This window comes from Wolffia australiana, chromosome 1 (genome assembly GCF_029677425.1).
Source record: "Wolffia australiana isolate 7733 chromosome 1, ASM2967742v1".
In the NCBI taxonomy this organism is placed as follows: Eukaryota; Viridiplantae; Streptophyta; class Magnoliopsida; order Alismatales; family Araceae; genus Wolffia; species Wolffia australiana.
The window spans coordinates 26,329,745-26,341,935 of NC_135835.1; the positions used below are offsets into that span (position 1 = coordinate 26,329,745).

At 49.3% G+C, this 12,191-nt stretch overlaps 1 protein-coding gene across 1 annotated transcript in view; it reads right to left on the minus strand.

The window, feature by feature from the left end:
• LOC144712758 (Carbohydrate-binding-like fold) overlaps positions 1-11,604 on the minus strand; it is a 48,396-nt gene extending 36,792 nt beyond the window's left edge. Inside the window, exons 1-6 of the mRNA XM_078587061.1 lie at positions 11,349-11,604; positions 11,167-11,232; positions 10,835-10,921; positions 7,735-7,791; positions 7,580-7,644; positions 7,326-7,495 (exon numbers count right to left, since the gene is read on the minus strand). Of these exons, the coding sequence (XP_078443187.1) occupies positions 7,326-7,495; positions 7,580-7,644; positions 7,735-7,791; positions 10,835-10,921; positions 11,167-11,232; positions 11,349-11,444 (541 nt within the window). The 5' untranslated portion in view covers positions 11,445-11,604. The remainder of the gene's footprint in view (positions 1-7,325; positions 7,496-7,579; positions 7,645-7,734; positions 7,792-10,834; positions 10,922-11,166; positions 11,233-11,348) is intronic.
• Positions 11,605-12,191: the final 587 nt, after the last annotated feature.

Genomic DNA, 12,191 nt, shown 5'->3' on the forward strand with positions numbered 1-12,191 from the left:
CATCGTCCGTCATCGCGAGACTGTCCAGCCCATCCATTTTCCCCAACTGGCCCCGGACCTCCCATCTTCATCCTCCAGGCCCTGTCTCCGACGCCGCCTCCTCCGCCCGGCATTCTCCCCATTCCGCCCTCCCCCCACTCAAAACTTGACATCATGCCGCATTTCGTTATCCATCTCGCCTCAGCCTCTCACCTCCTCCCATCAGGCCCCTCCCAGCCCTGTCTTCCCCGAATCGACCATTCTGAGGGCCCTCCACCGACAAACCGCCCAAAACCACCCTGGAATCGTTCAAGCACTTTCAAATCTCGCAGCAACCGGAAACGCCCCTCCCTCCATCCCCACCACCCAGCGGAGAAAGAGAAGTTTGCTCTGGCTGCTGCGCCCTACATGCACACGCTTCCATGATTTCCGGCAGGCGGTGGAGGAGAACCGACCGTGTGAAGGGCTTTACTGGCAGCGAGACGTCCGTGGTGGCGGGCCACTACTTCACGGCGACTGCTTGGCGTTAGTGGACAGGCTGCATAATGAACGCTTGCAGTACATTGTACCATGACTTTGCCTCTTTGCCGCACAAAAAAGTGTGACGCGGCCCAGCACTAACCAATTGGACGATGTGACATGCAAAATTTGGAAAGATGTTCTTCTTCTTCTGGGGGCGGAAATCCTCTCAGCCATGTGACATAAGCATCACAAAGATGGCAACGCCCGACCATCAGCAGAGCTCCTCCCGGAACCGCGGAAAGACACTCTCCTCACTTTTGACGGCCATGCGAGGAGGAAAGACCCACTGCACCGCGCGCCTCATGGCGCCCGACTCGGCGGCCCACTCCTGCCCACCATCACCCTCCCGCAACTACTGCGCTCTCGTAAAGGAAACTGACACTTCCGCTGGCATGCCTCAGCCTCTCTGGAAGGAGGAGGCAAGAGAAGAAGGCAGCTGCGCACGCACTGCAGAACTGGGTCGAAGACTGACCGCCACAGGCAGTTCCACGCGCCAGTCACCGCAGCTCTTCCGCTTTCCACCATCGATCCACCATGGCTGCGCTTCACGCTTCACCGCCTGGAAGCAGATCCCTGCCCAGTCACGTCCACGTGTTTCAGCCCGTCTCCGTCCCAGCCTGCTCCTTCCTCTCGGTACCCAGACCCATCCTCTCTCCCACTTCAACCTTCCTCGGCTTCACGGTTCATCCACCTCGTCTGAGTGCGGATGGGGTCACGGTGATTCATCTCCTTCCACAGATACCCGACCCCGAAAATCCGGGCCGCCAGTGGTCGGCGCGCTCAATGACGTGGTCGTGGGCGGGGGCGGCGGGCGGTTCCGGGTGGCCTCATCGGGGGGCTGTTGTGCGTGATGCACCGCCCATAGGCGGGTCATTCAACGTCTGTTGATGGCCCTTTGCTGCTCCTTGCCGCGCAGCTTTCAGCTCTTGCCTATGTGCACGCCTCCGTCTGACAAGGTCTGGTGGCGCTTGATGGAAGACCTGCTGAAGGGGGCCGGGACACCGATTTTGCGGAAGTGCACGAGCTGAGCCAGGCGGGAACGCCTACTTTCACTTTCTTGGTGCACGGGCGCCACAGTGACGCACTGCAGTTACGTCTACACCTCGCCCTTTTCTATTCAGCCGCCCCATTTCTACTACTGCTCATGTTGTTGTCCTCTGAATGTTCACTTCTCGAAGCACACTTATCGTTCTTCCTTTCTTCCCTCGAAAGTTGTTTGGAAGCTGAATCTTCTACTTTTCTCCCTCTGATCGGCCTTATGAAGAGTCCGCTGTATGAGGGGGCACACCTCATTTGCGCCGCTTTATCTGAGGGAGGGCCCCCCGGTGCATGCGATGGGGTCTGAGACTGGGTTTTTTGGTCTGATGGCGTCATCCGGCATATCGGGTCCGGGTGCGAGTTTGGTGACCACCCGGTCCACCGGATCGGTGCGGTGGTTTTGATAGACATTGACTTCGGGCCGTGCCACGCATTCTCCGTGTTCCCCACGGATTTGCAAATGTCGGATCGGTCGCGCAGAGCGAAACTTCAGGGGTAGCTACGCCGGCGGCGGGTATATGCGCCGCGGCCATGGTATGCCCTTGGTGCCAGAACGCGCTGCCTGGGCCACTAGAGTGTGAGGGATCATTTGTGCATTGCCGATTTCTTCCGCACCCACCGCGCCCTACATTGGAGACGCCACCCCTGGACCCAATGGTCGACTTTTGGATATTTCTGAGTTCTCCATCTCCTTCTCGGATGATGGCACACTTTTCGCCCCCCTCCGCCCACGAACTCGTCCACACCCTCGGCTCCGCCTCACGCCCGGGCCCCTTCATACCTCCAGCACTCATCTCCCATCTCCATCCACGGTCTCCATCTCGGCCTCGTTTCTACCATCTCCCCTCCGCCTTCATTGCCACACTCGGTTCCCTACATAGGCCGGTTCGCACCTCATCACTTCTTCTCGTTTCTTCATCCCGTCGGGACTCCGCCCTTCCTCCTCCCAGTGGGGAGCCCACTGCTCTTCGCCCCCCTCTCCCTCGCCCTCCTCCACCCTCTCCTCCACTTTCTTTTTTTCCTCCTCACCTCCCCTCCCTGATCCTCCTTTCTCGTCGGGTCCGTGACTCCCACTCCCCTTCCTTTCTCTCCTCCCCGGTTCTCTCCTCCTCGGGCCTTTGCTCCCTCCTCCCCGGCACTCTCAGCCCCTCGTCCTTCTGGCCTCCTCCTCTCATCCCTCCCCTCTTCTCTCTCATCCTTCCTCTCCTCTCTTCCTCCTTCTTCTTCCCATCCGAGCCTCCCTTCCCTCCCCCCTCACTCCCACCTCCTCTCCCTCTTCCCCTTCTCTCACTCCTTCTTCCCCTGATCCTCATCCTCCGATGAGGAACAGCCCTCTATGAGGCGCAATCGCCGCTCCCACGCCTCCTGGCCGCTACTCCTCTTCCCCCGCCTTCTCCCATCGCCTCCGTCTCTATCCATATGCTAGTACTCCCTTCCTGTTTCTCAGGGTACCGAGACCGCCCCATGAGCGCCGTATCACTATCGCTAGCTTTCTCGTAGACGAAGCGTAGCGGATGCCTCTCCGAGTCCTTTTGAGAGATGGGCGCGGAGATGGGAGTGGCCCTCATGCTGACTTGGGGTGGTGAGGGATGTGATCGGATTCCAAGGCACTGCCGTGGTGTGGGGCAAGCAGTCCGCTGCCCACTCACCTGCTGGATGGCCTGGTGGATTGGGTGATTGGTCTACCTCATCAGACCCAGGCACGAAGATGAAATCTATTGGTTTGGCTTCTTTCTCCGGCTGCTGGCATGGATGCCTATTTTTGATTGGCATGGGCATCTTCCACATGGCGATCTGAAGGAGCGGGTCATGGCAGCGAGGAGGTGTACCGGCGTAGGAGGACCAGCTGATCCCGGGTCCCCCTATGGGCCCTTGGAAAGCCCTGTTGGTCCTCGAAGTCCCTCGGTCTCCTCGTTCCACCCTCGGAGCTGGTCTCCAGGTTTCCTCCGAAGTCCTGACGGTCTCGAGTCACTCAGCCTCCTCATTGTTCTTCCGTCTATCTTCCGCCGCGTGTATATATCCTGTATGTATCTGCGATATTTGCCGCTGGTTCCGTTCCGTGCTGCCTGTCTGTCCGCCCCAGTGCTGCCCTCAGGTCCGTTTCTGATTAAGACTCCCTGGCCTCTCTTGGCCTTTCCCTTGGCCCGATCCCGCTTTCTTCAATCTTATTCTGCTCGCCAAGTATGATCGGCCTGCTGCTGGACACCTTACTGGTATGACTGGGTGTGCTCGAGTGCACTCCATTGATCCCCCATCGTCCTCCACTGTCAAATGGAGGAAGCTCAGTGAGTCCCACTATCCCATCATCTGGTGGGAAGTGCTCTATGGCTCTCACACGACCACACTCGGCTTTGCAGTCACCAGCTCAGTTCCTTACTTTACTCAGAAGTCGACTCGCCGAGGGGTTCGCCGCCAGGCTTGCATACCTAGCATGCTAAAGGTTTGCCGGAAAAGGACTCCTCTTCCTTCGGAGTTCGGAGACAGAAAAGTGAAAGTGCACACTGATGCAGATTGAGTTGTGGCGGTGCCGATGCACACCGGTACTGCACACTCATCTTCTAGTCAGCTTCAGGCAGGCCAAGCAGCAGCAAGCAGCAGCAGGCAAGATACAGCCGAGTTCAGCAAGCTGCCGAGACGCGCGGGGCATCCAGTGGAAGGTCAGTGGATTTCACCTCCCACGATCTTCGGGGTGGAGTCCCTGGCCCCATCCATTTTACTTGACAATAAGTCAGCGCATTGCACTGGCCTTAACCGGGCCAGGGACGGATAAAGCACATGGAGGCGTGATCGCTCTTTCTTTAAGGAGCGTTGGGGGAGTTTTGATTTGATCTTGACTTCTCATGGCCGCTGCGGCGGGGCGGACGACCTCACCACCACACTTTCTCCACCTCTCCAACGCAGTGGTGTCCAAGCTCATGGAAGACATCCGCATACCGCTATGGTGGGGGTGTAGTATATATATTATATCGGGCACTGGGGGGCCCCTCTGCTATTTTCCCATTAGCCCTTTCTCTCTCTTCTCTCACTAGGTATATATATATACCTCTCTCTTATCTTTGGTACATTATTTCATTTATTTTCTTTCATCTCTCTTCTCCTTTCCACCCCCTCCCTAGGTTAACAAGGACCATTCCAGTCTGCCTTTATTCTGGGAAGACATTGTAGGATCACTTCGCGACAGAGATCTTGACGCCATGAAGAAGAAAGAAGGTCAAGGGGTAAACGAAGGAGAATTTTACAAAAGCTTACGATTACCTCAAGTGGGATTCCATAGGGTCATTTATGTGGCACCGAAGCTTTCAAGCAGAAAGGTGGGGGGGAATTAGAGATGTATTACATCTCACTCTTTTTCAGTGCTGGTGAATTTGCTTCCCGAAGGGGGAGTCAAACAGGGATGTCTCTAGTACTGCTGCCTTTTATCTTAGCAGCAGATGTCCTTGCTATGTGCGCCATGGAGGCAAGTTCCAAAGGCCTGCTGAAGGCCTTGCTATGTGCTGGTAAACATTTATTTCGGAGCCTCAGCTTCCCGGCGGGTATCCCTCTACTACAATGAAGGGATGATACCACGTATTTTATAGGGAGTCAGAGGAGGCCAAGAATCCATCAACAATACTAAACATGTTTGCAAACTGTTCAGAAATTCATATTAACCGTTCCAAGTGAGCCTTTGTCGGCTTTGGGTCAAAGGAGGCCTATGTTGCTGGTTCTTAGGGATGCTGACTGGGACACTACCCATGAAATATCTGCGCCAGCCATTAACCGGGGGGTCATCTCAAGAACACAGATTCACAGCCAGAACTGGAGAAGGCGGAGGGGAAGCTCATCTTCTACCTTCGGTCGTGAAGATATGTATGGGGGTTGACATGTGCCTAGAAGGTAGGATGAGAAGATTCCTATGGAAATGCTCAGGGCCAGAGGAAGGGAGGAGGATGGTCCTGGTATTATGGGACATAGTATGCAGACCAGTCCAACAGGTAGCTAGGACAATTAAACGTAGCATTACTGGCCGAGTGGGGACCGGGAGAAGACATGGTTAAATAGATCCTGAAAGACAATCATGCATCTAGCTTGGACAGAGAGACTGGCGCCAATCCGATCAAGGTCGTCTATGCTCTAGCAGGGGCTGAAGCAGGTGTTTTTTCAACTCACGTAATTCTTAAGAACCAAACTGGGGGATGGCAGAATATTCTATTTTTGGCTAGACAATGGGCGGATCAGTGTATACTTTGACCCCTCTAGCATCCCACATCTGCTTGCCCTTGCACATACACCTTAGGCCACAATTTTGGAGTGCTAGGATGGAAGGTGAAATCCACACCTTGTTAATACCCCTAAACGACCAGAGAGTGGATAAGTATACAAGGCTGCAGCAGACCTTATTACACTTACGTCCACCAAGAGGGACACATGACGGATGGTCCTCAGTTCTTTGACAATTTATTTGCTGAGCTTCGCATAAGCATCCTGTAAGGGAAGACTAGTGACGAAGGTCATCCGGGAGGTGGCTCTTAGAAGCATCAGTGGAATGTGTTATGGGCACAAGTAGTGAAGAAAACTTTGCACATCTCGTCTTTGAATATCCGTTTTCCTTAACAGTGTGGGCCCACCAACATACACAAAGGTGCAGTTCTCCTTAGAGGAAACTTATTAGATTCTATATAAGGTGGTCCACTAAGGGGTCAAGAAGGGTGCTTGACCCTCCACGGTGCTCTAGGCAGTATGGATGCATAGGAACAAGGTTATCAACAACAGAAGGGAGACATTGCTGGACGCTGTTGTACAAGCACTTGCAATTTGCTTCTACATGGTTTAAAGGGCCACAGCCAGGGGGCGCGGTGGCCATTTAAGCCTTAAGTGTACTTAACAATCATGTCTAGTTATCACATCGGGAGGGTCAACGATTTTGGGTGATCTTCCTTGATTTCTTGAAAAAAAAAATTTATCCAATGGAGGCAAGATAGCCTGATGTTGATCATACATACAAAGTTGACCGAGCACCATCCGAGTCCAAGTATATCTCCACAGATACATCGCCATCTTGAGTGAACAGGATACTCTGATCAAAGTATTGTTGACATATACCAGAAAGGATATGCCATTTGAAGGTTGACATGGCTGGTTCACGAATTGACTAAGCTCCCACATAAGAAATACCTGGTCCAATGAGGTTTCTGTCAGCAGGCACTAGCATTTAGTTTATCTCTTTTTACTAAGCCGGTATTCATCCCATACTGTATGAATGCCCTTCTGAGAATAAGTGAATTACTATAAAAAACCTGCTAGAAATAAAAAAAACCCGACAAGGCAAACAAACTGCAGGGTTCATTAACATTTTTTAGAATGATATGCTCCCACTAATTGAGCACGATTGTTGACAGCTGGTAGGGTATTGCTGTTATTCCTGGCTTTAGTAGTGTTTTCTCCGAAGTGCAATAGTCTGTCTGCCTATCAAAGCCAGAATGTTAATGGAAGAGAGCTATTCTACTTTTTTCTAGGGTTCATTCCTTGCTCCCAGGGCGATTGGATCCTTGTAGAGAAAAATATCATCCAAAGTTTGACAGTTGCCTCCGAGACAAGTAGCACTCATAGGCCATTCATTTTTTTTTGAAAGAACTCATAGGCCATTCATTATTTAATTAAAGAAAATCAAAAAGAAAATCAAAGTACGGGCCCATGGGCGACATGTCCAGTAGTTGAAAAATTAGTCACAAGTGAACAAAGGAAAGATAATGATAGATTTGGTTTTAATGGAAGAATGAGAAAGAAAAGCATGTAGTATCTCAAACCTGGAATAATGTTGCTGAATGCGTAGGTCCCTGTTTCAGATGTCATGACTGATGAAACTGGTTCATCCGAAGAGGAAAACAGCTCAATTTTTACATCACGTGGCCCTTTATTTTTGGCAGCACAGCTTTCCCCGCCCACTGTTCCAGTAACCTTCCCAGATATCATGAACCTGCCAGTAAGAATAACTTTTTTAAGAAACTTAATCCATCAGAGCCTGTCATGTGAAAGGATAGACAGAGCTAGACGCACAAACCCTGTGAACTGAAAATTAATATCCGCATTTGCATTGCATCCGCTTTGATCAATCACAACGGAGACCTGTAAACCACTTGATTAAAGATTGGAAACATGACAATTTATGAAGCTAATAATGAAGAATGGAATTTTACAGATCTAGAAAGATCTCACCTTTTCTGGCTCCCATGACCAACCGACAGGTCCCTGGGCTCTTATGATAAATGAACCCTGTGAAAGTTACCATGTTGTCAAAGATATGAATTTAATGATAAAACACAGGATGTATTCTTATAAAAAGGTTGCAATAAAATTGCACAATTCAACTTTGACCTGATTACACAAAATCATCCGATTTTATTGTATCTTGACTGAGCCAAAGTCAGCTTTCAAACATAAAAGTTAGAGGCTCCTAACTATTCTGATAGTGAGTGTAAGTTCATAAGGAAGGTCGACTTTGCTAAAGCATATGACTCGCTCAACTGGAGATTCCCATGGTCTGTTATGCGCAAACACGGGTTCCCCAATGAGTGGGTGACCTGGGTGAAACAGTGTGTTATATCTCATTCATTCTCGATACTGGTCAATGGTCAAGCTGAGGAGGGATGGATCCGCCCACAAAGTGGAGTCCGACAAGGCTGCCCGTTAGCACCACTGCTGTTTCTAGTCGCGGTGGACACCCTGGCTACTTGCACACTCAAAGCCTGTGAACAAGGCCTTTTCAAGGGCTTTCAGACGGCAAGCTACCCTGAGGGCATCCCGCTTCTGCAGTATGCGGATGACACCACGTTTTTCATTGAAGGCTCGATGACAGAAGCTCGTATTCTATCAGCATTACTTGATCTATTTGCGGACTTCTCAGGGCTGCAACTCAATCGAGCTAAGTCTGCTTTTGTGGGCTTCAGACTTACCTTAGAGGAAGAGACACAATGTGCTAGAGCTTTAGGCACGCCTCAAGGATCGCTCCCGATGTGTTACTTGGGTCTCCCACTGACAGGGAGGCGTATTCTAGCAGCTGAATGGCAATAGGTGGTTGAGAAAGTAGAAAGGTGGCTAGAGGGTTGGCAGAACAAAGTACTTTTGAAAGAGGGAAGGCTGGTGCTTCTACGGTCGGTGCTTTCTGCGATCCCAATATCCTACTTATCGGTATTTAAAATACCAGCAGGAGTGGTTAATCGACTGGAGGGGCGATGAGACGGTTCTTCTAGGGAGGCCATGGAGAGGAAGAACGAAAGGGGGGTGCCGCTAGTAACATGGGAGATTCTATGCAGACCAGTAAAGCATGGAGGGCTGGGGATCCTTCATCTGGAATCAATGAATTTGGCACTGTTGACCAAGTGGGTGGAACAGATTGCGACTTAAGCGGAGGGGCTGGTTTTCAATGTCCTGAAAGACAGGTATGGCTCCAAGATAGATTGAGAGAGACGCTGGGCCAGAGTCAGAGGAGAGTCCCCTTCTGGAGCGGTCTGCGTCAAGCCATACCTCGCATTCGTGAGTTCTTTGAGTCCAAATTGGGAGATGGGCAACTGGTCCAGTCACGGCTCCATGAATTTGAGGTTCCCAAGGCTATTTGCTCTAGAGAGGAATCCAGGGGTCACGGTCAGGGAATGTTGGGATGACGCTTGGGTCCCTACATTCCCTGACCGTGACCCCTGGATTCCTCTCTAGAGCCACGATTTGAGGAGCTGTTGGGCCTACACGAGACACTTCTACCATTCAGACCGGTAGTTGATTCCCACGATGGTTGGATGTGGCGGGGACCGTCTTTCTCGGTGAAAGATGCATATCTGAAAATCCGAGGGACAGCTCGGGACGACGAGACAACCAGTAAGGCCTGCCACATGTTGATGACATGCAAAGTACCCCTTAAAGTGCAGCTCTTCGGTTGGTTGCTGAGGCAACAAAGGCTGGTCACAAGGTCTATCGGCGGAGATGGTCCCCTGCGGCTCCCATTGACTGTCCCATGTGTGACATGGTTGAGGAAAATTGCTCCCATCTGTTCTTCACGTGTCAGTTCGCACAGGGCGTCTGGGCATTGCAGCATTTACCGGGGGTGGATATCTACTCGGACAAGGCCTTTTGGACTTCAGATTTAGACGGGAGACACAGAAGTCGACTGGATTGGAGGCGCTTGCTCGCGGTGCTCTAGACGATATGGCTGCATTGAAACGAGGTAGTGTTTAAAGGAAGGGCGGTTTCGGTGGAGAATGCCGCTCATGATGTGGAGGCCCTGATGTCTTTTTGGGGTGGAGGGAGAGGATAGCCTATTTGAGTTTGATTGTATATTGTTTGTACAAAATCTTTACCGTTAATGATAGCAGGTAGGCCACCGGTTTCGGGTGGTCTTCCTTGTTGTTCAAAATAAAACACGCTTATGGTTTGTTCTACCTGCAACGGGATTCTGTCCCAAAAAAATCCATTAAGAACATAGCATCTCTTCAGAGTATGCAGTTTACAGACTTCCATAACAAATGTTTTCAAGGTTGAATCTTCTATTGGCACTCTGTTGGTTGCGTTTGATAAAGAACTCACGCACATTTTACACCATAGAAGTTTTTTCATGATCCATGAAGAAAAAGCCCATCGTCAAGTTCTACTTCAACTTAGCATTAAGTTTCTCATTTTGTAACATCAGGTAACAGTTAACCGATTCCAAAGGTAGGAAGCAATGAAAATAAAGATTAGATCTCCACTTTGAAAATTACAACTCTAGATAAAGGTATCATCAAAACCATACCATAATAGCAGAGATACAATGCAAAAAGGAAAGCAATCAAATAGAGCTAGGCATAGATCACGGCCAACAAAAGATGCAAGATAAAAACATGTCCATAGTGAACTAGGTTCAAATAAAATAAAATCAAAACATTTCTCTTAATAGTCTCATGTGTCCTTTAGCGTGACAGTGTTAACAGACAAATTTCTCATAAAATCATGCAAGATCCTGAACATGACCACTACGCCAAGTAGTAGACACCAAAATTCCTTTTTTTAAATGGTATAGGTCCATGGGAAAAATAAAGAGATGAAATCCAAAGGCAACTACTTTTCTCCGGAAGAAAATTTGAATTATAGGTCTGAGAGTAAGAACCATAACGTAGAAATATCTAAGATAAATCAGGATTGAGGTAAAATTCAATAAATAATTAAAATTGACAATAATAGTTATCTCTAGCATGAGCCCCAAATAATGTGACGAGTACGCAGCATTTATTACAGTCACATTTATTACAGTCAATTTTAGAATCATACTGTAGCTACATGATAATGATACCTTATCATACACAGGAATAAAGTAATAGCCATTTGGAGCACATTGGGTGCTATCTTTCAGTAACCCATCAACAGTGCGAAGCTCAACCTGCCATAAAACCATTCATTTCATAAATAACTCGGGTAAAAAATACAGCAGCACAACTCAGAAACAACTGAAAGGTAACCCATCGCCGGGCATCATCAAGCCCCTGGCTCACTAAAACAACTCACGCAACCAACACATCAACGAATCGGGAATTCCTAGACTCTTAACCTCGAGAAACCACAAAATTCACCATATCTACAAGGGAGACACTTTAACGAACTAATTTCGAGTCAAAAAATTCATACCGTGATGTGAGAATAGTCCAGCCGCGCGTCGGAAGACTTTCTAGTCTGGATCAAAGCCGGGCTCGCCTGATTCAAACACAAGCAAACACCACAAACGCGAGAAAACATTAAAAAACCTCACAATCCACTCGCCACATTCAGAAAACACACAAAATTAAAATAAATAAAAAAGGATCGCTCACCTGGACAAATCCACCGCAGCCATGGATCGAGTCCGCGGCGACCGATGTCGCGAAGAGGAGGATCAAGAGAACGGGAAGGAGGCCTTCTACCGCCATTGGAGATCCGCCAATGGCCGATCGAGCCAGGGAAAACCCTAGATACGCTCCCAGAACGCAGTAGATTCGATGAATCCAGAAGAAGGAGAACGGATGAAGAAGAAGAAGCTTCAGAACTGGGATACTTCAAAGTGGACCTTTCCCTCAAAACGGCGGATCTGAAGATCTTAAATACAAATTTATCTGTAGAGGCAGACAGCCCCTTGAGATTAATAAAATGTAAATCTATCCCTCAGTGCCTTGTCCCTCCATCTATTGTTATGTCATCTTTTTTGGCTCCTTTACCGTCATCGGTTATCCATGTTGTCCTCCGAATGAGGAACAGAGCAAGAGCTGTCTTATTGGGTGTGGATGATTTACTCTAGGTTTATAATCGTCCTTTGTCTGCTTAGTCTAGTCCCTTAGACGCTAGTAGAGTACAACTCATCGTTTATCTGTGCAGTCCTCCGAATGGGGAACAGAGCAAGAACTGTGTTATTTTGTGTCGGTGATTTACTTTAGGTTTATAACCATCCATTGTCTGAATAGTCTAGTTGCTCACATGTCAGTAGAGTAAAATTTATTAGTTATCCGTGCAGTCCTCCGAATGGGGAACAGAGCAAGAACTGTGCTATTCGGTGTGGGTGATTTACTTTAGGTTTATAACCGTCCATTGTCCGAATAGTCTAGTCGCTCACATGTCAGTAGAGTAAAATTTATCACTTATCCATGCAGTCCTCCTAATGGAGAACAGAGCAAGAACTGTGC